At 41.7% G+C, this 27,068-nt stretch overlaps 1 protein-coding gene across 1 annotated transcript in view; it reads right to left on the reverse strand.

Moving 5' to 3' along the window:
- The window catches only part of PRICKLE2 (prickle planar cell polarity protein 2), a gene marked incomplete at its 3' end in the record, with an annotated part of 347,101 nt that overhangs the window by 17,795 nt on the left and 302,238 nt on the right, over positions 1–27,068 (reverse strand). The window contains exon 8 of the mRNA XM_083355977.1: positions 21,973–22,827. Within this exon, the coding sequence (XP_083212103.1) occupies positions 21,973–22,827 (855 nt within the window). The remainder of the gene's footprint in view (positions 1–21,972; positions 22,828–27,068) is intronic.

Below are 27,068 nucleotides of genomic sequence, written 5' to 3' on the forward strand. Positions count from 1 at the left end.
TTATGGGTGCTCCAACACTGAAGGTTTTCAAGAAGAGACTGGACAACCATTTGTCTGAAATAGTACGGCCTGAGCAGGGGGTTGGACTAGAAGACCTCCAAGGTCCCTTTCAACTCTGTTATTCCATTACTTCTGTACTATAGCTCCTTTTACAGGGCAACAAACTACCACAGCATCTGTTTTATGACTTTAACATCAGTTGATATACAAGGGTACAAACCTCCGAGGGAAAGGTATATTTTAAAGCACTTTGCCAATGAAAAGGCTGTATAACATTTTGGCACAGTAATATTATGCACATATACCATATTTTGCAACAATTTGACCTCAGTTCACTAATAATTTAGAATCATGTAGAATGAAAAATGATTTTCGGTAAGACATTTTAATAATGGGTGGTGTTTTCATTCTCTGACTTTGCTCACCATAATTGCCCTCAGGTTTCCCTGAGAACAGACACATTTGCACATTGTTAAGCAGAACATGGATTTCTAAGCTCAAGCATTACGCAACTGTGATTGCTCTAGTGCAGGGGTAGGCAACCTTGGCTCTTTTATGACTCGTGGACTTCAACTCCCAGAATTCCTGAGCCACCATAGCTCAGCATGGAAACCTTTCTCTTTCTCCTCAGCATGGCTGGCTCAGGAATTCTGGGAGTTGAAGTCCACGAGTCATAAAAAAGCCAAGGTTGCCTACCCCTGCTCTAGTCTAGTACAACAGCTTAACTTCTTCACAAGATCACGATTCTGCAAATGCATTATAACGAGAATGCCGCCCTAAATATCCCCGGAGGAAAGGTGCAACAGAAATGCCACGATCAAATGAGAAATTTTCAAAATCCGTTTGAAAATTTCACAAATTTTATCAGAATTCATCAGATGCATGGATTATATGGGAATTTCTGGAAGCTGATGGTAGTTGAAACACAAAACAAAGACTGACTGCAAGGAGGAAATAAAAAGTGAGAATTATTTCTCATTCTTTCTATTTCTAAACAATTTCAACTGTTTCTTTTTCCTTTTTAGCTATTTCAGTATGTGCAAAAACCTCTCCCCAACTTACATATTATCTTTTTTAAGGCTACTCAACTCCAAAAAGACTCTGGGCAGCTTACACTACTTAAAAAATACAGTTTAAAATGAATGACTATCCAGAGTACCTCTCCCACCCAAAAAAAGCAATAACATTCAAAAAATATTTAGCAGAGTCCCCATAAAGAGCCTAAACGTGGGAATAGAACTAGATCTCTAGATACCTACGTGGCATTTATGAGGTGAGAAACACACGAGTATGTATTGTGGAGGGAGGTTGGTCCCTGAAGGCAGGGACTACGCAATTCCTTGGTCCCACAATATGACAACTGACAATCGAGAAGATCTGGATCACATCAGCTCTGCCTACCTGTATGCCCATAGCATACACGACAGGCAAAACATTGGAGATTTATTAATAGCATTGTACTTATTAAAAATTTTGAACTATGGTGCTGGAGAAGACTCCTGCGAGTCCCTTGGACTGCAAGGCGATCAAACCGGTCAGTCCTAGAGGAAATCAACCCTGACTGCTCTTTAGAAGGCCAGATCCTGAAGCTAAAACTCAAACACTTTGGCCACCTAATGAGAAGGAAGGACTCACTGGAGAAGAGCCTAATGCTGGGAAAGATTGAGGGCAATAGAAGAAGGGGACGACAGAGAACGAGGTGGCTGGATGGAGTCACTGAAGCAGTAGGTGTGAGCCTAAATGGACTCCAGAAGATGGTAGAGGACAGGAAGGCCTGTAGGAACGTTGTCCATGGGGTCGCGATGGGTCAGACATGACTTCGCAGCTAACAACAACAACTTATTAAAAACAAATACACAACAACTTCATTGAATTAGAATAAATGTTAACCTAATCCAGCACATCTCACAATGGTTCATTCCAGAAGTCTACCAACAAGGTTTCAAGGAGTTGTCATCACTTCCTGACCGTTCTGAAGGTGGACAAGACAAACACTCATCACAATTCATGGCCACCCATTGTACGTTGCCCTTCAGAAGTCTTCAAGAACGTGACTGCGTGCTCATGTGAAAGCCATAAAATCTGCAAATGTTATGTATTATTTAAGTTTAAAGTTAGGTTAAAACATACAGGTAGTCCTTGACTTACAACCACAACTGAGCTTAAAATTTCTGCTGCTAAGCAAGGTGGCTGTTCAGTGAGTTCTGCCCCATTTTGCAACCTTTTCGGCCGCAGATGCTGAGTGAATCGCTGCAGTTGTTAAGTGAATTGTGCGGTTGTTAAGCAAATCCCCCCCACTGGCTTTGCTTGTCAGAAGCTGGCTGGGAAGGTTACAAATGGTGATTGTGTGACTCTGGGTCATAAAGACATGCTAGCTGACAAGTGCCCGAATCTTGATCATATGATCGTGGGGATGCTGCAACAATCGTTAAGTGTGAAAAACCAGTCATAAGTCACTTTTGTTTAGTTCTACTCTAACTCTGAATAGTCACTAAACAAGTTGTTGTAAGTCAAGGACTACTTGAACTTTCAGTTGTCCTGAAACCCCTGCCATTCAAGCCAGTTTTTCCCCCCTTAAGAATCTTATCAAATATTGGATAGCAGAGGAACCCTGAAATCGTTTTCTTCCTGAGGTAGGTTACAAATTAAGTGCAGCCAGCACCCCTAAAATAAATGTGCATAAAATAATATTTTCTATATATTCTTTAAAAAGTCTTGAGTGAGTGATACTGCAGGAGTCCACTCAGAAAAATAAAAAGTAATCAGAAGCTGACGGATTTTTCTGGTCCAGGCCTGTTCATCTCCTATGCCCAGAACACCTTACATTTTCCAAATTGTAACTATTGTGAAGAACCGTTTTAGTAGCATTTCACACCATATCAATAGCCACTTTTTAGGAAGAATAGACTTTTTAGAGAAAGGTTTCCTGTGGGGATACTTTTATATCTTTCCTATGGTTTGCAACTATCTTGAACATACAAACAACACACACACACAAACACACACACACAAAAACCCCAAACTAAGTGGTAGAATTCTGAATTCCGGTTGGCTTTGTTCACTATGTCAGGAATGTTCCTATGTGAATCTGCCTGTGACTTGTTTACATCAGAACAATGCTTCATATGAGAACAAACCTGGGACTCTGCAGAAATAAAAAAGAGCCAATATATTAACATATAAATAAGATATACAGATATAAACAAGAATGGAGTAGGATAAGAAAAAAGGAAAATCAAGGAGGCCCAAGAGACAAAGAGAAAACCAGGGAGATGGTTGAGTCAACTTGTCCTCAACTACAATATTCAGACGAGTCCAAAGCTTGGATCATTCAACTCTGTACTCTTCACCTGCACACACAGTGATCAATCTTTATGGCTCTTTTTAAAAGTATTAGAAACTGATAGGTCAGTCAATTGACCTGTTATCTCAGTATGGCACTGTCTATAAGGAGAGCCCAGCATCTTAAGGTTTGAAGGAGCCATTCAGTCTATTGATTCCTACCGCCTGCTGATTGCGGGACTCCAACTTAAATGGACTCCAACTATTCTTGACCTGTGTCTGCCCTGTTTCTGCTTGATTAGAACCAATGCTGAAGAGCTCACAATCACTCCAAGAATTGGTTTCATTATTCAAGCTGTCCTTATCATTATGAAGTTTTCCCTGATGTTCAAATGTCCTTCCTATAACTTTAACCAATTATGACCTAATGCGGTGATAAAAGAACAGGTCACATTCTTATTCTCTATATTACCCCCGAGTCCCTCACAATCTTTGCTTGTCAGGACTGAACGCATCCCTTTCCTTTAATCACTCATTCTTAAAAGCTGCTCTAGAAATTAACATGCAATTCCCAAGTCTAGCTGGAGACTCCAGGTATCCAATTGAAATTGCTTTGTATGCAAAGCAGATAAGCTAACGCTGAACTATGCTCTTTTCCAACAGCAGCTGGAGGCTACAATATGAGTCTTTGTACAATTCTGCCTGGGACTTTGGTATTACTCCTGGAGTAGGGGCTGTACCTCGGCAATCCCGTGCTGCCCTTGGTATGGGGCACTTGAGCCAATTTCCTTCTGGCACAGTTGTAGCAAAGCTCAGATAGCAAAATATTCAATTTTCAGTTCACAGTGAGGAAACTTCATGCGGATTCAAGGTGAGCCTGTTTGGGAATTCTCCTCAATCCCTTTCTCTTTCTTTCTTTCTTTCTTTCTTTCTTTCTTTCTTTCTTTCTTTCTTTCTTTCTTTCTTTCTCTCTCTCTCTCTCTCTCTCTCTCTCTCTCTCTCTCTCCCTCTCACCCTCTCTCTGCCATCTATCTACAGCCTTCATAATTTTCCACCATGAAAATAAGCACAGTGTGAGGCAAGGAGAAATTACCCTAACACAGTTACAGTCTGTTTAATACGGGATGTTAGGATAAAACCACACAACAGATCAGTTATGAAAAACCATGGCAATCATGAAGTATTCAACAGATTCTGCAAAGGAAGCAAACAAACAAACCCCTTCAGATACAACACAGAAAAACAACAACCCTATAAGAACTCTGTGGCTCTTTGAACGGTTGCAAAGCAATCGGTGGTAAGTTGGGGACTACCTGTATGAGCTGTGGTGGCGCGATGGTTAGAATGGGGTACAGCAGGCTACTTCTGTTGACTGCCGGCTGCTGCCAGCAGTTCGGCAGTTCAAATCTCACCGACTCAAGGTTGACTCAGCCTTCCATCCTTCTGAGGTCGGTAAAATGAGGACCCAGATTGTTGGGGGCAATAGGCTGACTCTGTAAACCGCTCAGAGAGGGCTGTAAATGCACTGTGAAGTGGCATATAAGTCTAAGTGCTGTTGCCATTTGGGAGGTAACTACAGCAGAGTTCCAGAACCAGGAACAACACGCTTGACAATCCATTGAGAACCGGCCTTCGTTCAGTTTCAGGCACAGTATTTGAAGACAACAACTCGCTCTGCAATCCTATCTGGCTGGCATTTTGTTTGTAACGCATAGTGCCAGCCAAGCACAGTGATCAAATGAAAGCGAGCACTTTCATTTTAAACCGTGCGTTGTCTCCCCAACAAACAAAACAAAAAAAGGATTTTTTCCCCCCTGCCTGTGTCAGTGTCAGCATGAGACCGTTGCTGGGTCAGCAATGATCACATCCATCGAGGTAGCTACGCATTTTTCTGAGGGTCTGTACAATAAGAGCAACTTATTCTTCAGGCTTTTAACAGCTCTGGTCTGCAGGATGTGCCGCAGAGAGGAAGTTTAATTGTGTCGGCATGTTTCTTTCCAGACTTTTGGTAACGACTCGCTTCCGGGGGGGGGGTGTTTCTGAAAAAGCCAGAACTGCAATTTTCTGTTGCATTCAGCAGCCAAACAACATGGTTGAAGGATGAACTGAAATATCTAATGCAAGGGACACACTCATGTATGTAACAAGGCAGTGAGGCTGGGTAACCAGGATCGGATCTGGCACCTACTTTCAGTGCATCAGCTCAAATCTCTACTATTGGAAGTGAAGTAGATTCCATTGATCCAGAACAGATGCACACTGCATTTATTCTCCACTGCCAAGTAACTGCATTGAGCCCCCGCACAGCTGAGGGAAGGAATTCGTGTTTTTTTTTAAAGCCTGCAGCGGCTATGACAATAACAGATGGATTTCCCCCCCCAACATGGTTATTTTTAGTTGCATTTCTGTCTTACCTTCTTTATAGCTAAGTGGGGGGTTCGAACATGGATTTTCTAAAGCCTAAACCTTTCCTGCCTCAAGGCAGCCTCTTTATAGACTCATAAGGATTCAAGATCCCCTCCTCAATTCCTTTCACTGAGGTGCAATTGAATACTGAAATTTTGAGGTGGTTTGCTGCCAATATTTGGCAGGGATGTGAAATAGTTTGTCTTTTTACATGTTTAAAGGTAAAGGTTCCCCCGCACACGCGTGCTAGTCGTTTCCGACTGAAGAGGCCGGTGCTCATCTCCGTTTCAAAGCCGAAGAGCCAGCCCTTGTCCGAGGACGTCTCTGTGGTCCTGTGGCCGGCATGACTAGATGCCAAAGGCGCACGGAACGCTGTTACCTTCCCAACATAGTGGTCCCTATTTTTCTACTTTCATTTTTACGTGCTTTAGAACTGCTAGGTTGGCAGAAGCTGGGATAAGTAACAGGCTCTCACTCTGTTACGCGCTCGGGATTCGACCCACCAAACTGCTGACCATCTGATTGACAAGCTCAGCATCCTAACCCACTGAGCCACCACGTCCCTTTTACATGTTTACTTATGTCCAAATGTTAAAACTTACTATTCTTATCTGGAGGGGGGTGATGGTCCCCATTTCTGTCACAGTTCAAAGCACTTGGCACACCACCAACATATTATTGCACAACACTTCTCCGTTTTGTAACTGCCAATCACTCTGTCCAACCCGAACTCTTTCTACATAATTTAAGTTCTACCTGTAATTTCCTGTTCCTAGCAATATGGCAAAATTATCCCACGGAGATTGTACCCTATCAGCATTCCCTATTGGATTTGCTATTCAAAAGAACTGTCATGGGATGTAAGTTAACCTAGCAATTGTATTGGAAGGATACTAATTTGATTTGAAAGCAGCTGGTGAATAATCTTAAGGCAGACAAAATGAAAAAAATGGAAGGGGAACTATACATGCTACGTTCCAGTACCAGCCCCTGGGATAATTGCAATGTTATTCTGATCAGTTGCAGCTGTCATTTTGTTTAAAGCTTTGATCAGTGTAATATCATTACAGCAGTTGCTTAATATTAAGGCTGAACTCACAACTTCTCTTAACATTTTCAAACATTTTCATCGGTGCTAGCATTTCATATTCTTGTTGTTTTTATTACCCTCTGAGAAAATGCTTACGGGAAATGTATATGCTCTTGCTGTCAATCACTTTTACTTGCACTTTTGATGTCAGCACGTTACACTGGATTGGCTGTGAAATCATCCTATTGATTAAGTAAGTCCTAATCAGTTACTATCACCATTTGTAATGATGAAGCTGGGAACAGCAGACAAAAAAAAACAGCCAGGAAAAATAGCAATGTACAAACCCTTTAAAAGACAGGTGTTTATTGGAAGGCAGCTGCAGCAAAATTTTATCAAATCCTAATTGGTTTTTTTATTTTTTATTTTTGAAGTGGAAACTATAGCATGTTTGGCATCTTCTACCTAAAATTTTGAACTCCAGAAAGGATGCATTGAACAAAGTTTGCAAATGGAGCTTCTGTCATTGTCTTTCCCAAGGATTAAGAAATTAACTTTGAGGAAAAGACCTCATTATTGTAATTTTTGAACTTTGCAAAGAACTAAAGCTTCGGAAAAAGTCTGGTCTTGCTGGGACTCAAGCGCATGCATTCTCTTCTCCAACTTGTCTTGCGGTTTGGTTTTTTTTTGCAAGCATGCCAAAAGGTATTCCTTTTGCTCCAAAGAATTCAAATGAACGAGGCTTTTAAACATCCAGTGTCTCTCATGTAAAGCTTACCAGAGAAAGAAGGATGGGCATGCTGTGGAACAGGAACTAAAAAAAAAGGTTATAAAGTCTACTTTTTCTGGGACGCTGAATTTTGGAACAGGCAACCAGGAGTGGAATTTCTCTACAACTGCCCACTTCTGTTCTTAGTGCAAGGAAGGCATTTGATTTTCCCCACTGAGAAGAGGCTGGCTCCATTCCATGGTGGAAAATAAATGCATTCCTTCTCCTTCTCCTCCTCCTCTGATCTCTCTCTCTCTCTCTCTCTCCCTCCCTCTCTCTCTCCCTCCCTCCCTCCCTCCCTCCCTCTCTCTCTCTCTCTCTCTCTCTCTCTCTCTGAGATCCTCTTTTACTTAAGAAACTCAACTACATTCTACAGCAGTAAAATTGGTCCCTTTAACTCACAACTGTTTCATTCAAGTGAGCTGGAGTTAAAGCAATCCTTTGACTGTAGGACTGTTAACACACAAAGCAGATTCTACACAACTGCAGCAGCATTACTAGCCAGTCTCTTCCAAACTACGACCATAGACATTTAGGGAGTGGCTGTAAAATGGGATCATAAATTGCCCTACTGGCGAAGCTAACTTCTTTATACTGTACAACAGACCGCAAAAGAGCCCTAGGAATTTGGAGGATCAGAATATCTATTTTTACAAGTGACTGTGCAAGCCAAGGTACTGCTTTTCACAAACTTAACATCCTCATTCGGGTAACCCTCAATTTATGGCCGGTTGCAGTGAGCATTTGAAGTTATGAAAGAATGTTAAAAAGCCATTTATGATCCAGGTAGAAAGTTCCAATATCTTCTCTCCATGCCTTGTCACATGGCCATGATTTATGTCCCCCCCCCCCCGGAAACAGGAATTTACTTTTAGTTTCTGGCAAAATTGCTTAATGACCAACCCCCAAAAGATTGTCAAATTGGGTCTGATCACGTGGTAACCCGCTTTATGACTGTCATGACCTACAACTGGAATTGCAGGCTCAATTACGATAGTAACTTGAGAACTATCTGTACTATTTTTTATGTATGCTGTAGCTTCAATTGTGGTATGGAGAGGTGAGGCGAGGCAAAGAATAATTCCTATATAAATGGGTATAGAAAAATATTACAAAATGTATTTTTTTTTAAAGTTTCTCTTCTTTTTTTAAAATTTTTATTTAGAGTCTTATCCAGGGGAGACCAAAGAGACAGTTGTTGCCTTCGGAATGACAGCTGGAATTGGGGGATCAACAGTGGACTCATGCATGCAATACCACAATTTTGAAGCTACTGACAGTCGCTGCAGACACCCTGACCTTATCTTATATCTTTCCTTTATAAATAAAGTGCATCTACAGCTCTATTAGCCATCGTTATATATTCTATAGTCTTCAGCTCTATATTTTATTGTTTACTTCCGGCTGGAATATGCTACATTCTGCTTTAAATTTTCCCTGTTATATTACAGTTCTTTATTTATTAAATTTAGATGCCATCCGTCTTACTGTCCAAGGCAACACACTGCCATTGCTATTTGTGAGGCTTCCTGAAGACAACTGGAAAAAGGAATGTGGTTGTATAATGTTTGTTTCAGGCCTCGGGACTAAGTAAACTAGAGTCTGGGGACTTTTCCCAGATAGCCATTATGTTTATTTTCTTCCAACCTTCTTGGATGGATGCGCTTCACTCTACTGTTTGCCACTGACATTCTCTTTTTGTATCTTTAGGATTTCAATTGTCTTCTTTTTTTGGCTTCTTCTTCCTTCTCCTCACATGTTGTATATAGTATGTATATGTTGTATATAGTACATTTAGGTATGTGTCATGTATGTGTTCACTTTGAGAGCGGGCAACTAAATTTCATTTTTGATGTGTGTCGTTGTGCCCACAGTAAAAATGACAATAAAGGTTATCTTATCTTTTCCAACTCTTCTCTGCTCTTCTTCAATTCTTTTCTTTTGCCTTTCTTTCTACTGTATCCCATTTTCCCCCCCTTCTCCTATCTATGTGGCCATATTTTCTGGATAACCAAGTTCTATTTGTAAAGGCTACCTTGCCTAATTTCCAAGGGCAGCAAGGCTGAATGAAAGATGAGCGTGGTCACTCTGAACCAAGTCACCTTCTTTCCATTCCATGCTGCACATCCAATATATAAGATCTACATTGGAATCTGGATTAGCTCTCCATTCACATCCAATGTAAAGGATTCACATCAGAATCTGGATTAGTTGCTCCTCCGCACCAAATGCATAAGATCAACACTGAAATCTGGCGTAGCTGCTCACTGCCTACACAGCAATGCATTGTTTTGTGTTACAGATTATGTTAATTTAACATAAGAGACACAACCTGTACTTTCTCATGTTTGTTAAAACTACTGGTGTTAATTTGCCAACAGAGAAAGGATTTTAGCCACTAACTCGTTTACCTGTTTACCCCTAAGATATTAAAAAGATTACAAGAGATTGGCCTGTCCTCTTGTGCTTGTCAAACCTTAACTCATCAAACGTGTTTTGATAATTATGAATTATAATTACATAATTCTAAGAAATAGCATAATTGCATTTTAAAACTATGTGGTAATTAATTATGACTATCATGCATTTTTAGCACAATCTGGAAAGCTGGATTCATTTGCAAGTTAAACACCCAAACTTAATTGTGAAAGTTCCAAATATTTTTCATCTAGATGACCCATATGGTAAGTTGAAGTAAATGGTACTTAAGAGAAATTAAAAAAAAAACCTCACCAATTCTAAAGGAAGTCAGTTCTGCAAGCTGCTACTGAGCTGATAAAAAATTATTGCAGATAATTGTGGCAGGAATGGTGATGGTAGCGCTTATGTGCTAAAAATGTTTACATAAAAATCAAGGTCAAATCATATCATAGTCATCACCCCCTTGAAAAATAGTTGAGATAGTTAATTTATGTACTGTCAAATCAGTTCACAGCAATATCCTATGAAAGGCAAAAGGCTTAACTTGCTAACTCTTGCTGTTGTAAAATCAACTAGCAACCACAATAACAAATGCCAAATATTTGTAAAAATGCACTTCGGAATTATTTGATGGGACTTTCTACTATAAACAGCTATAGTATTAGAGATATGCTGGCCAACTAGAATTAGGGGACCATTCTTGTAATATCTTGCAACAGAAACCAGAACTTAAAAATGTATATATTCTACTAAGAAACGAGAATTATATTCAAGGTCTCTCCCAAAACAAGTAAGCAAGAAGAACTTTGGGAAGGGAGCTCTATAAAATGGGATCTCATAAAAAGATCCACTTAGTGGCACCTGCTCAGATATTTTTCAAAATGCTTCCTGAATTCGGATATTAGTATATCCCAATGGACATAATAGAGCATGTAAACATTAGCAAAGCCTTGGATCAAGATACACAACTGCCATAGTCAATAAAGCTGCACCTATTTTAATCTCCACTCCAATTAGATTATATGCATTAGATGTACAAACAGACATCAATAGGGTCAACACAGTATATATATGAAGATTCTTACATCTGATTTAACCTATAAAGTTTGCTTCAAGAATCATACAATCACCATTCCTCTTTCTAATTATTAAGTCATGGAGCATCATAGATTTGTCCTAACATGCACATTGGTTCAGAATGAAGAAACTCCAGGCCATCTCGACCGCCAGAAACTTCATTCGGCTTTCTGTAAGCAGGTAGATAAAACACCTGTTGTAACACTGGTCCAACTTCCTGAGCTAAAACAAGTTACCTACATAGTGCTTTGCTAGTGCCAAAAATAGCAGCTCACATGATTTAGAAACAAACATCTGGAGAATCTGGCACAAAAAGGAAGCTACTAATCCACTTTTTTTTTCTTCAATTATTTCTTGTATGTCACAAAGTCACATAAAAAAAAACATTTTCAGCCCATCCTCAGTGCAGGTCCTCTGTTAGCATGGGCCTGGTGAGGCCGAACTCCACCAGGTCCTTAGTTACCTCTCTCCCTAGCATATTCAAAGTAGCCCATGGCAATGTTTCTGAAGAACCTATCCTTAGATATGAGAAGGGACTCTTCTCAAGCAGGAGACAACGAGACATTGGGTAGTAAAGGAAAAGAGGATAGTGCCACACTGCCTAACTGGAACTATCTCATCTAGCCTACTTCAGGTATAGTTGCCCCATTGCCGATGTTGAAGGAAAACCCAGCTCCAAAGGCAGTTAGCTCCTGACTATGAAAAGAGAGGAAAGAACATCTTGCTGTTCACCAGAGACAGAAAAATGCCTTAAACTGGTTTTGGAGATGGATGAAAAGCAGATGGATGAGTGGAGATATATGTACCTTGAGCATCTATGTTCTGACTGATACCTGTCCATTGTCTTTCCATGATGAAGGATGCTTTCAAACTATGACAAAAGCCACACGATGACTAAGATGACATGCATGGCGTCGTCTTGCGGCAGTGGTGGGGTTCGAATACCTGGACAACCGACTCTCTTACTGGATGCTCCAGGCCCCCGAGGCCTAGAACGGACTTCTGGAAGTAGCACCCACACACTTCCGGCGGGCCGTCCTAGGCCTGGGAGGCCGCCTCCAAGGCCTAGAACGGACTTCCGGAAGTAGCACCCAAACACTTCCGGCAGGCCATCCTAGGTCTGGGAGGCCTCCTCCAGGCCTCGGAGGCTTAGAACAGACTTCCGGAAGTAGCACCCACACACTTCCGGCGGGCCGTCCTAGGCCTGGGAGGCCTCCTCCAGGCCTCTGAGGCCTAGAACGGACTTCCGGAGGTAGCACCCACACACTTCCGGCGGGCCATCCTAGGCCTGGGAGGCCTCCTCCAGGCCTCTGAGGCCTAGACTGGACTTCCGGAAGCAGTGTGCATTCAGCCAGTTCTCCGAACTCAGCAAAATTTAGCTACTGGTTCTGCCAAACTGGTGCGAACTGGCTGAATCCCACCACTGTCTTGCGGTAACCCTCCCATGTCACCTTGGGAGGGAATTCTACTGAACTCATGAGGGAGTCTATGGGCACGATGGCACAGCTGACAGCCAGGGTTTGAGATCCGAGAGCCAGGCAACAGGGTGAGCTCCTGTTCTTTGCCCCAGCTCCTGTCTACCTAGCAGTTCGAAAAAGTGCAAATGCAGTAATAGGTAGTGGGAAGGTAACAGTGTTCTATGCGCCTTTAGCATATAGGCATGCTGGCCATATGAGCACGGAAAATGTTTTCAGGCAATGCTGGTTCCTCAGGCCAAGAAGCAGAGATGAGCACCGTGACACGACTGGACAAGGGAAAAACTTTACCTCTACCATTAGGGAGCATTTCTGCACAAACATGCCCTGGGCTGCATGGTAAGGCTGAGCACCCATATATACTCACTTGGGAATAGGTATTTTTTTCATCGACATTCAAGTCTATGATTGCATGCCTAGGAAGACACCTTCCTCTCCCCCATACAAAGAGCTTATGGCTTGGAAGCCGGAATGCCTAAAAGCTTTGAAAAGTACAATAGCAAACAACTGTTGAGCATGAAAGGAAAAGCTTTTGGCAAGGAAGGCACCCAGGAGAAGAATGTAGATAAAAAGCAGTCTGGAAGAAAAGCTGAATCCATGTTGAGTGCTGGCTGAGGATGATGGCAATTAGCAGTCCAATATTCAGAGGGTGCCAGGTCAGGAAAGATCTGATCTGTTTAGCTGTATGCTTATTTTGGCTATCTGGCTGCACATTAAACAATAAACTAAAGAAATACAAAGAAACAACCCCCCCCACACTTTTTATAAACCTCCTCCCATGGGGGCACAGTTCAACTGCAATTTTAAAAAAAACCCAACAAAAACTAAGCAGCAGTTAAATCTGCATAAAAATAAAATCAAAACACGCCATGATGTATTTGCAGTCACAGTTACACAATTATAAAATTCTAAACCTATCTGACATTTAACTGGGCTAATAAGATTTACATCGAAACAGCCCTGGTGCCATTCTCACCATCTGTTCACAACCACTCCCAGCAGTCTGCTCTCTTCAATAAATATGTTTTTAAATCCTCTTAAGCGCATCCAAGAATATGTGAAGCCAGAGAAGGAGCGGAATTCCATAATGGAGGGGGGGGGCTCAGATGCTGGAAAGAAATGCACAAGGGAAGGAGCAAAGTGCAAACGGAAAAGAAAAAGCAAAAAAGGAAAGACACTCCTGTTCTACTTCTCATTCTCTATAAACAGGATCACAGCAAGATAGGAGTGGGGAATGGCTAACCACAGGGCCTTAAAAATCAGAGCCAAGGTTAGGGGTCCAGAACAAAAAGGAAGCCAGAGTAAATCTTTTACCGTGGACGGAAGAATAGGAGAAAATGAGGAAGTTCAGAATAGCAGGCAGTCCTTGACTTTGGTTTAACAATCATTTTTGAACTTACAACAGCGCTGAAAAAAAAGTGACTTATGGTTCTCACACTCCTACTGATGCAGCATCAAAATTAAGGCACTTAAGCAAACGGGCATGTACTTACGGCAGTTGGAGCGTGGATCACAGAATTGCTACCTCTGACCTTTCCAACCAGATTCTGACCAGCAATGTAATGGAGCAAGCTGGATTTGCTTAATGACCGGGCGATTCATTTAAATACTGCAGTGATTTGCTTAACAACCTTGGCAAAGAAAGCTGTAAAAATGGTCACTTAAGAACCACCTTGCTTAGCAACAGAAATTCTCTTCCCAATTGTGGTCGTAAGCTGTAATGCCTACTGCCAAAGTTCTGGACCAAAATTCCATCGTGAAATCACTTAACAAACAGAATGTCTCAATCACAAAGGAGTCAATCACCTCGCAGCTCAGCTGCTGCAATGTACTCTATATGGAGCTGCCCTTGGAGAAAGCCCGGAAGAGTTGCAACTAGTTCAGAATGTAGTAGCATGGGTGGTGGTAGCCTTGCCTCAGCATATTCATGGGATACCGCTGGTTTGTAAGCTCCTCCACCTCAGCTCACCTATAAACTCCTTACACATCAGGGGTGTCAAACTGCCGGCCCGCGGGCCGGTTTCATCATACCGAAGCCGCGCCCACCCCATTGCCAGCAAAGCAAAAAGAGTTGTGATATGTCGCGACATGTCACGTGATGTGGCAAGTCTGACACCTGTGCCTTACATCTATAAACCCTTTACATGGCATAAGGGGCTTGATTATCTGCAGAATTGCCTCTTTCCTATGGTTTCTGTCTGGTCAGAATGAACTGACATTCTCCAGGTTTTCTCAATTAAACAGTATTATTATTATTATTATAAGGGACGCGGTGGCTCAGTGGGTTAGGACGCTGAGCTTGTCGATCAGAAGGTCGGCAGTTTGGCGGGTCGAATCCCGAGTGCCGCGTAACAGAGTGAGCACCTGTTACTCGTCCCAGCTTCTGCCAACCTAGCAGTTCGAAAGCACGTAAAAATGCAAGTAGAAAAATAGGGACCACTACGGTGGGAAGGTAACAGCGTTCCGTGCGCCTTTGGCATCTAGTCATGCCGGCCACATGACCAGGGAGACGTCCTCGGACAAGCGCTGGCTCTTTGGCTTTGAAACAGAGATGAGCACCGGCCCCTTGAGTTGGAAACGACTAGCACGCATGTGCGGGGGAACCTTTACCATTATTATTATTATTATTATTATTATTATTATTATTATTATTATTATTATTATTATTATTACTACTACTACTACTACTACTACTATTATTTTTTTGCAACCCAGGAAGTGCACCTATTGTATCACAGCATCCTCCCTCCAGAATGAGTTGCCCCCTGATATCTGAATGGGTCCCATCGTTATGGTATTGTGGAAAGCCTTAATGATCTCTGTTTTCTTAGTTTTAGGGTGAGTTGGATGGAACCTACCAGTGGTAAGGGGTTGTCATATTTTGGGGTAGGCTGTCTGGATTTCCCAGGTTATTTCTTTCACTCTATTTTTAACTCAACTGATTGCAATTTTACTTGTTTTTCTTTATATTGTGAGCTGCCTAGAGTCATTTAATATAGAGGCGTTTGTAACAACTGAAATGAAGGCCACATTGAATCGAACTGGACTACATATTTCATAATGCTTGGACAGATGGAATTCACCCCCTTAATTCCCTCCTGAAGTTTCTCCCACATAATCCAGTGGCACAACTGTTGAAAGTTAAGGCTGTGATTTTAAAATTTCATCTCTAGTCTCTTAGGATGGCACATTTATCCATTAGGTCAGACATGTCAAACTCGTGACGTCACGTGACGTATCAGAGCTTTTACTCCATTGCCGGCAATGGAGTTTTCTGGTGATGCATCCGGCCCGTGGGCTGGCAGTTTGACACCCCTGCATTAGGTAGTTACTGATTTCTTGCTTTAGTCTCTGACCATCATATATGGAGAACTAACCTGATTTGGTCAAAGCAACCATCAGTCCTGTCAAAAGAGCTGATTTTCATTATCCTCTACATTTGTTTAAAATGTAGACCATGCTCATAGAGGAGGAAGAAGAAGAAATGATTATGGAGGAGCAAGAAAGGCAGATGCCCCAGATGTATGTATGTATGTTTGTTTGTTTAATTTATATGCTGTTCATCTTGCTATCCAGCAAGATTCTGGGCAGTTTTCAATGACTCTGGGGGGTTTACATTGTTTGCTTTCTAATGCTATTCGTATTGATGCCCAAATCCCCAAGCTCTTTTAGTGAGCAGTACAAAATAATAATTTCATCTCTAGTCTCTTAGGATGGCACATTTATCCATTAGGTCAGACATGTCAAATAATAATAATAATAATCTTTTAGTTAAGGTGATTTAATTTCATTTGGAATTCTGTGTGATTGTCACCTTTCCTTTTTGGGGGGCATGTACTGAACTCTCCTTTCCTCAGAAAAATTGCATCAAGAGACTTGGCACCATTGGTTCTGTAAGGGAATTTTTCATTAAACCTCCCCCATCTGCAAGCCTCCACAAAAGTTATACCGGTGCAACCATCTTTTCTGTTTCAAAATCGCCAAAAGTTGCAAAAGTTTTGAAATTTTCCGAGTTGGGAAAGAACATTCAAGGCATCCTTTCTTCTTTTTCTAAACTTAGGTTGAAGGAATAGTGTCCTCCAACTACTAAATGAAGTAGTTCCTGGTAGAACTACTTGGAAACCCTCACCTGAAAAAAAAAACCCCGCCCCCCCCCAAAAAAAACCACTAGGAAATGTTCATCCTATCTCAGGGGTGTCAAACTCAATTTCATTGAGGGCCACATCAGCATTGCGGTTGCCCTCAGGGGGCCGGGTGGGTATGGCCAGGGTGGACGTGGCCTACTGGGTGGGTGTGGCTAGAGTGCGTATGGCCTACTGGGTGGGCGTGGCCAGCTCTACATCGTTCACATCAAGGGTGCCTATGGGGGCCTGGGCAAGAGTGGGACAGATCTGAGGGTCTCTGGCAGAAGGAGGGTCTCTGGGCCAGGGCCAAGGCAGTGGGGGCCGTTCCCTCACTGTTTCCAGGATGGCTTCGCGGGCCACATGAAACCACTTTGCGGGCCGCATCCGGCCCCCGGGCCTTGTGTTTGACATGTCTGTCCTATCTTATCACAACCCATGATTAGTTTTTTTTTTAACCTGGGAATCCTTGGAAGAAAGCTACTGCCAGTGAGATTTTTCAATGATCATCCTTCCCCATTTCTAACAGGATCTTTTCAGAAAACTCTAAACCTCAACGCCATTTTACAGAATTTAGGGATATGGGATTCAAATTGCAGCTCTACACTCATTGCCTAGTATCAAAACTAGGGAGGGAAAAAAAAACCCCTCCTGTAATCCTGTATCCTACGTAAAGTTTCTTAATAAATACAACTCTCGTTATTTAATCAGGTACATTAATTGCAAGCATTCTATTCTCGGCAGCTTTATGTGATCCCGAACATCCTTTGACACCACAAAAGCTCATGCAAGACTAGGAAAAGACCGCAAGCAGGCAGGCAGGCAGGCAGGCAGACAAGAGTTTGATTCTTTTTGACACTATAATTGGATTGCACATCAGAGAGGTATCAGACGCAGCTTCAAGAAGCGGGCCATTTCATCAAGTGCTGTAGGCGGTCAGGATTTCGGCAAAGCAATTCTGTCTTTAGTGGACAGACTGCAACAAAAATAGCAAAATGGACAGATTATATATGTGAGTGGCTGGAAAAGTGGCTCTTTCAACTACAAAAAAAAAAAAAAGGCAGGCATCTGTATTTGTAATCAAACAATTAACATTTCACGTGCCTATTAAGAAGAGCAGGAAAACCTGAAGTGTAGTCAAGAAAGGCTGTGTGATTTGTCATTCAAGCGCATGGTCTGACAGACGCGTCTGTAATTACGAATACTAATAGAAATGTTCCAAACAGCGCGCTTCAATAATTATGAAATGATTTCTTATTCTTGGAGTTTGGGAGACATTTTAAGCTGCCATAAGGCATCAAAAGTTATATGTACAGGTAGTCCTCAGCTTATAACCAATCATTCAATGACCATTCAAAGTTATAACGGCACTGGAAAAAAGTGGCTTAGGATTATTTTTCACATTTACAACCATCCCCATGATCGAAATTTGGACGCTTGGCAACTGGTTCATATTTATGACGGTCGCAGTGTCCCTTTCGCGACCTTCTGACAAGCAAAGTCAATGGGGAAGCCAGATTCACTTAGCAACCGTGCTACTAACTGAACTGCAGTGATTCACTTAACAACTGTGGCAAGAAAGTTTGAAAGATGGGGGAAAAAACTCACTTAACAATTGTCTCATTTAGCAACAGAAATTTTGGGCTCCATGGTGGTGGTAAGTCAAGGAGTATCTATACTGTGTTATATTTTATTTCTTTCACCCTGGAATTATATCCTGTATTTGGTTTCTCCTCTTCAAATAATATTACCTGCAGTCTCTGAAGGACGTTCTCCTCTTCCTGTTACAATGACTGTTCCTTTAAGAGGACACCCCCCCCCTCTCTCTCTCTCTCTCTCTCTGTGTGTGTGTGTGTGTGTGTGTGTGTTTGTGTTATCAGGTAAAGAAAAAAATCCAGCTATGGACTTGTTGCATTCACCATGACAGCTGCTGAGTTATGACATCAATTTCTGGACAGTTATTTTGCTGATTATCATGGCTGTGCTGCCATCGGATTCATCTGACTTAGGAAAAAGCTCAGAAACGCCATCTCCTTCAGGAGAAGGAAAAAAAGCACCAGATGTTGGCATGACAAATAAGCCAAATCTAAGGCAGCTCTTTCATTGGTCCACTCCATCACCCACTTCCCTTCTGTTAAAATTCCATTTCAAAAGGTTTAATTTCACAGCCCCAGAGACATCATTTATCTCTTAGCTTCCAAACTGACAGTGCCAATTGTCAGATACATATCTATATATGCTGTATCAGTTAACGGCAAAACCCAGAACGTTATTCTTATTCCTCCTCAGGCAAGATCTATAACTTTTACGTAATGAACCGAAATCGTTTTACTGGAGAGCTTAGTGCTTTTTAAAGTGTGCATTTAGAATTTTTTTGCTGATCCTTCTTATCCGGTTTTAAAGGAGCACAAATAAATGTGTTTCACCTTTGACACGCCCAAGTTAATGTCCCTGCTGGCTGGACAGAGGTTACTGCTCAACAATCCACAAAGTATCAGCTTGGGGAAGACTAACTTCTCCCCTTAAAAAGGTAAAGGTAAAGGTTCCCCCGCACATGCGTGCTAGTCGTTTCCGACTCTAGGGGCCGGTGCTCATCTCCATTTCAAAGCCGAAGAGCCAGCGCTTGTCCGAGGACGTCTCCGTGGTCATGTGGCCGGCATGACTAGACACCAAAGGTGCACAGAACGCTGTTACCTTCCCACCATAGTGGTCCCTATTTTTCTACTTGCATTTTTACGTGCTTTCGAACGGCTAGGTTGGCAGAAGCTGGGACGAGTAACAGGCACTCACTCTGTTACGCGGCACTCGGGATTCGACCCGCCAAACTGCCGACCTTCTGATTGACAAGCTCAGCGTCCTAACCCACTGAGCCACCGCGTCCCTTAACTTCTCTCCTTACTTATTTCTAATTCTAGGTAGATAGTTTAAATAGTTTATTAATTGATTAGTCTTTATGACCATATCAAAAATATAACACAAACTGTCATAAATATGAACCAGTTGCCCAGCATCCAAATTTTGATCATGTGACCACGGGGAATGCTGCAATTGTTATAAATGTCAAAAGTCATAAGTGACTTTTTTCAGTGCTGTTGTAACTTTGAACAGTCACTAAACTAATGGTTATAAGTCTAGGACCGTGGTGGCGAACCTATGGCACGTGTGCCACAGGTGACACGCTGAGCCCTCTCTGTGGGCACACGTGCCATCACCCCAGTCCTAGCCTTCAGCTGGGTTTTATAAAACCTTTTCGCTTTAGGCCTCTGCCGCTATGCGTCCCCCCCAAAAAAGTTCAATCAATCAATCGCGGGGGAAAAAGAGATCTCGCAAAGTTGGGATTGATTGAACTTTTTAGTCCCACCCAGTCTGCTGTTACCACCGCAGCCACACCCACCCAATGGGCCACACCCACCCAATGGGCCGCTCCCACCCAGTGGGCCATGCCCACCCAATGGGCCACGCCCACCCAGCACCCAATGATACGTAAGTGGGTTTTGGGTTGCAGTTTGGGCACTCGGTCTCTAAAAGGTTCGCCATCACTGGTCTAGGAATATATGTAATAAAATACATATGTGGTAAATACAAAGAATCAACAGTCAGGTAAATACATCCTCTTTACATGCTATCCCAATCTCTTCAATATGACAGGTCCTTAGTGCTGTTAACTATTCTAGTTAACTGCCTTTACTCCAATCTAAGCCAGGGGTGTCAAACTGCCGGCCCATGGGCCGGACGTGTCATCCGGAAGCCATGCCCACCCCATTGCTGGCAAAACTGTCCCAATACATTGCGCAATGTCACGTGACATCACGAGTTTGACATGTCTGATCTAAGCAGTTCTGCTCACGTGCATAGATTAGAGCCCGGGAGGAAATCAGATCTGCAAATCAGGTCCCAGAGGCTGTTCATTTATTCATTCATTCAACAATCAAACAAAACACGAACAATTACTTTTAACGGTTGTGGCACCACATATACATGATGTGACAGGTGGTGGAAGGACCCAAATCTGGCCATGAAATTCTAGGTGAACATCGGCTCACCTTCACTTCAACTGTTATCCCAATTTTTTCTCTTCAGTCCTCCTTGTTTTTTTTAGTTATAACCTCTTGGTAGATATAAACATCTCGTGCTATCTTTTGAAACTCACGAAAGTTGCTGAACAAAGTCCATAGTTACAAAAGAAAAACCAAGGAATGGTGCCGCATGAAACCACAACTTGCTTTAAAAGTCTACCCAAGTTTGACTCAACGTGATCAAAAAAAAAAAAATGTGCAAAAGCAGACATGCAGACAGACCTCCAATTCCCTTACATCTCCTGCCCATCATACCAACGATCGATCTGTTTCAGTAAGCTTTGCCCAAAGGCCCAATATTTTTTTCTTTTCCTTCTGAATTAACATGCAGGCTATGGATTTTTCTCTTCCTTATTTCACTTCGCCTGATCAAAAAACCGAGGCAAGAAGTGGTTTTGCTGCACAGGTTTAAGCACCCAGCGCACACTGTCCTCCACTTGCAAAAGTACCCCTCAAGCCAGGCCAAATTACTTTTGTCGCCTGAGGCACAAAGTGACAATGCACACTTTCCTATCCTTGACAAATCATTGTAATAATAAATACCAAAATAAATATTTGCTGCCCGAGGCCATCCAAAATCTGCTACCTGGGATAACAGTTCTATTCTGCTATATGGTAAGTGCTACTGTAGAGTTATCAAAGCTATGGCTATTATTACTGTGTCTAAGAATAAGGTTAATGCCCGGCAGAGATTAATAGAGTGTTATGCATCTCTATCAAAATCTCTGAATAATGATTTGAGGAAAGAGAAAGAATGAGGATGGGGGAGAGAGGGGGAGAGAAACAGTGTAATAATCTCGTTCAATTATTCTGCGCTCCAGCCTAAGGAGAGGAAAAAAGAACTACTGGCTAAGTAAGTAGCTCTGATCTAACGTGCGAGTTTGGCACATTGGCAGGTGACTTTAAGCAGACCTCCTTGACAAAGCTGTGCCCGTTTTTCTACCCTGCTTCTTTGCTGAACCTTTTAATTCTACTCCCTCTGCTGCATCCATACCCTACTTTCCTCCTTCACGCAGGATAAGAGAAAGCACCTGGTATATTCCCTTAGCGTGAGATCATGTTAGCTTTGCCACTAACCTATGTTCCCTCTTTGTTCTTTCAATTAAATTCTTGTTCTCGGGCACCTGGAGATAAACATGTATTTATGCAATGTGAGGACATCATGATCAAGGCATTTTGGCCTGTCACGAGAGTAGAAAGATTCCCTTCTCTTTCACTAACTGTAGAATTATACTGTTAAAATGAACCTCAATCTTCTCTTTGCCTTCCCTGACATGAAACCATACTTCAGTAGCTGATTACCCACAGATCTTACCTGTTGCATTGGAAAGAGCCAGCGACTCCATTGAACCCCGAGGAGTTTGTTCTGTGCGTGACAGTTTTTCAGTGAATTTCAGCGCACTGAGTGGATGCCTGGTCCGACAATGCTGTTCCGTCATGCTACTGTCTTCTTCTTGGTCGTACTTGTAACTCCCTCTGGTTTCACTAAAACTCTGGTTGGACATGTCACTGTAGCTCTCCTGCGACCGAAGCCTTCCTGAGTAATAATCTTCTCGGCATTCCTGAATGAAACTGCCACCATGTCCTTTCATGGCTAGAGAGGAGTTTCTCTTTGGGTTGTTGAAATGTTTACCCCACAGTTCTTGTTGAGGACCTGGTGTCTGTGCTGGGTTGTAGGACGTCCTGACATTACACTGACTGAGCAGCTGCAAAGGGCTCTGTGATGGACTTTGCTCCATTTTGTTCCCATAGTGGTAGAGTTCATCTCTGCTCCTCCATACGTGGTCCCTGTTTAGGCTCGGAGTCTGGCTGGACAAACTCAGCAGGTCCATCTGCAAGGAGAGAGGGTCCACGTCTGCAGACAGTCTGCTGGAGGTCACCTGCAATTGATTACTCTGGCTGCTGGCATTCTCTTCTCCTTTGTTCCTGTTCTTCCCAATCTTAGCACTACGCCGGGATTCTTTGGCTCTGGCACTTTGGAAGGCAGAGTCCGATGAATCTGAACCGTTTGGATCATCACCCATGCTGCAGGCTCTGGAGCAAAAAATCTGCCCTTGCTTTGGCAAAAATGGTCGGCCCAGCAGAGATTTCTTACACTGGGCGCAGCAAAAGCAGGTCTCCGTAGCATGCCAGTGTTGGCCATCATATGTCATCTGACCCTGATCGATGCCTTTAGATAAGGGAGAGAAATACCGTTAAGTGCCAATCACACCACAATTTGGAGCAAAGCAGATGAGACACTTAGCAAGCTATTTTTCCCCCCGTAGTACCTACTGAGCCAAAGAGTAGTAATACTTGTGATTGTGGCGTTCTCCCATTATTCTGCTATAATGCAAAAGGGGGTCTGATCGAATTTGCTCCTTAAGCGTATCAGGCAGTACATGCAGTTCTTTTACCCACGGAATTTTCCACGCACACGAACATCCAAAAATGGAACATTTGTAATGGAGAGCAAACGATTTCTATAGGTAGAGCAGTCTATATGGGGAAGCAAAATGTGTTGGGACACATCGCTCCATTATTTCATGCTAACAGTTCCAATAGTGAAAAAAATGTTGAAAATATAGCCTGTGGTGGTTCCTGAGTTTGTTTGTTTGCAGACGTTTCATTATACAACTAGACAACATCAATGGAATGAAATATCCTCAAGCAAACAACCAAGCTCAGAGAGCACCAAAGGTTCCAGAGTTCAGCCCGGAGCTACGTATATTCTTTTCTATTGGAACTCTATATGGCTTTTCTGGAATATTATAGTTACAACCTGTTTCAGAGAAAGAAGCATTCAGAGCATGAACTCATCATTAGATACCTTTGCTCTGGTTTTATATTAGATTCCAGAGCACAAAAAATTAATAATCATCTTTTTTTTTCTCTAGTCTGTCTGATGAAACAGAAAGAAAATTGAGCCCTCGGAGAATTATCCCGCTTGCCAGCTTCGTCATCAATCTTCTACCATGAAACAGCATAAAAAAAGAAACACACACACACACACACAATGTGCCTTGCTCGTAATTCAGTACCCCCTGGGGATTATCAGAAAGAATTAGGCCAATTATCAAAAAGGAATTAGGCCAATTTCAACAATGAGAAACACTGTTTTCAATCAGAAAGGATCCTGAAGCTTACTTGTCATGGGTCAGGCTAACTGTTCATGAAATTAACACAACCTCCTGCCACCTCCCTTTAGTCGAGTGTTGTTGTTTTTTTTACTTTTCAGTAAAACAAAAAGTTACATTCTCGGGCCTCAGGGGGATGTATTTTTAAAGGGCCAACTGGCCTGCTCCAAACGTTTAAATAAGAAGAGATTTAAAAAGGGATAATAGACAAACTTCCCTACCTGATACCCTTCAGATATGCAAGACGGTACTGACCATATGAACTCAGGATGAAGAATCTTAACTGATATTGAAAAATTATAGTCTTAACACTAGCTTGATGAAGGTCTGATCTAGTTAACTGGAGGGCGAGCTTTAATCAGAGCTAGATCAAGTCATATTAATTAATTAATTCAGTTTTAGTTGTTACTCTTGCTGTGTCAATCCTCTGTCGAGAACTTGACTATACCTATGTTTTGGAAAGTGGTCACCAGCTGATTACTCAAAGCTGAAATGCAGCTGCTGGCATAAACTGTGCCCAGCAGATCCTGATACGTTACAGAATGAGTGGTTGGTTAGAAATGTGCAATAAAATGTGCAATAAAGAGCCTTGGTGGAGCAGTGGGCTAATGCCTCCTTAAGTAACACCAGCTGCCTGCAATTAGTGCAGGTTCGCGTCCCACCAGGCTCAAGGTTGACTCAGCCTTCCATCCTTCCGAGGTAGGTAAAATGAGGACCCAGATTGTTGGGGGCAATAAGCTGACTTTGTAATAATGCTGCTTGGGGGGCCCCAAAAGGCCTAATAAGCAGGCATATACATAGAATGAAGGCTACTGCTAAGCTTGTAAACCGCCCTGAGTCTTCGGAGAAGGGCGGGATATAAATGGAAATTAAAATAAATAAATAAAAATAAAGTGCCCTGACCAACTTATATGTAAAATATAATCAAGCTGAATTGACTGTGATCATTGAGTTACAGTGTTGATCTGAAGCTAACTTTCTAGTGATCCACTATGACACAGAAGGATGAGAAAGAAGATTGAGAAGTGACTACTTCATACACTGTTAAGCTGTGGTTTCTTAACTGTTGAATAACTATTATTAGCTAGGTTCTCATGGCAAACTAAACTGTAATCTATGCATTACAAACCACAATGGCTGAGTTTTCATAACATGCTAAGCCAAAACAAACAAACAGAATCCCCAAAATGACTAAGCGTGATGTGGGAAGCCAGCCAATGAATGTGTACATAAACTGAATGCATGTTCTTCATTTCTCCCCCATATGGATTAACATGAAGGGATAACTGTCAGTGAACATGATAAATCTTGAAAATGGTTCTGTCACGTCCCTAATCTGTGTTCCTGGCAGACCACACTCTTTGTGAGTCAATGGCTATGGCCTAATTACTAACAGTAATGAGTCACCAATTGCTATAACTTTTCATCTTGAAAAATCAATTTTATCCTCACTGCTCTTCAGAGAGTCTATCTCTTAAACTCAGTTACTTATATTAATAGGGACATCATTTTTATAATAATAGTAATAATTTCTTTTTACCAAAGAATGCTGTGAGGCTTAATCAAACACATGCAAATTTGTGACAATGAGAAAACTATCCCCAATAGACTGCAAAAATTGGCCTAAAACTAATCATCCTTCCATTTGCCCAGAGTGAGTAACCCAGGGGTCTTCAAAGTTGGCCCTTTTATGACTCGTGGACTTCAACTCCCAGAATTCCTCAGCCAGCATACCTGGCTGAGGAATTCTGGGAGTTGAAGTCCACGAGTCATAAAAGGGCCAAATTTGAAGACCCCCTGGAGTAACCATTAGATGTTTCTTTAAATTGCTTCAAAAGGTTAACAAAAGTTTGTAAAAGCAGTACACCAAAAGCAAAACAATTATCTACAAATAGGTTTAAACAGCTGGGCTGTTGCCAATTGTGCTGACTAATTAATTAACATGTTGTTTAGCCATCAACATTGGTAACAAGTCCATTGTTCAGGAAAGTCACTCGACAGTGATAGGTTAGTGTATAAATTCAATAAATAAAATGGAAAACAGCTAAATCCAAGGCCTGTAGGTTCAAGAAACGAACTAAATATCTAGAAATCAGCTTTTATCCCTGATAATAACTAACAATTTCACAAATTAGGGTACAAAGAATCAAGTACTTTTTAGATGTTCCATAAATTATATGAACTTTCCAGTAGCAGAAATTTTAATGAATATTTGCCCAACCTTAAATTTGTCAGTTTTTCTTATTTTCCTCTAAATGGGAGAAAGATTGTTGGCAAGTTCATAAGAACAGGAGACAGATAGTCAAAACAGATGAATAATAATGGTACTATTTCCTCTAGCATATGCAAAGATTTAATACAAATAATGTTAATGGCCATGGTTTTATGTTACTTCTTTCCTTGCAGCAAAAGAAGGATCCAAACCACATTTCAGTCCTGAAATGTTCCAGCGTAGGTTGCACACTAAAGCATTTCTAATTATTTCATTTAGCTAGTACTGTACTTCATATATTCATCTGTCCAGAACTGAAAATTTCAGCTGAATATGGATTTTCCTACAGGCCTAATATGAATTTTAATAATATGAATAGGAACATAACATGAATAGGATATTTTTTAAAAAAAAATCTGAAAGGGGAAAAATAGAAAGGTAAAGGAGAGGATGCAAAAAAGAAGGAAGGAACGAAAGACTATATAACAAAGTTTATCAGTATGGTCTTGAGTTAAGAAGCTAGTAAATGAATTACTAAGTTCCAAACAAACTTCATCACTTTTGCATGGGCTCTAAATCGTGGAAGTTATTTCGGAACATATTTTTTTCTCTTTGTTGGTAGTGAAACACTGGAGAAGATAGTACCATGCTCCACATTTGTGGATAAAGCACAGATCTGCGTCATCATAACATTTTTTAGCTTACTTTGCACTTATTGGAGTCATTTTACTACTTTGATGGGGGGGAGGTTATCTGAGCTCAACTGATACCCTTCTGTAAATAATAATGGCTTCTCCATTTATGTATGACAATCTTATCCATAGTAGATCTGATGCTCAACGAGAAGGGATCCAGTCCAATCTACTTTAATTCCCCGATTCCCTGAATATCAATGTTTCTCACTTCCAGTCCAGCACCACTATACCACACTGACCCTCATCCATAAGAGACACATACACACACTAACACACAAAAGAAAATTGTTATAGTTTGCAAATCAGGTGTTCCTTGTTTTGAAAAAAAATAAATTGGTGATAGAAGATATTTTGAGGATGAACTAAGAAATAAAGTATTTCAAAGGGC

This window comes from Vipera ursinii, assembly GCF_947247035.1.
Source record: "Vipera ursinii genome assembly, chromosome: 2".
Taxonomy (NCBI): domain Eukaryota; kingdom Metazoa; phylum Chordata; class Lepidosauria; order Squamata; family Viperidae; genus Vipera; species Vipera ursinii.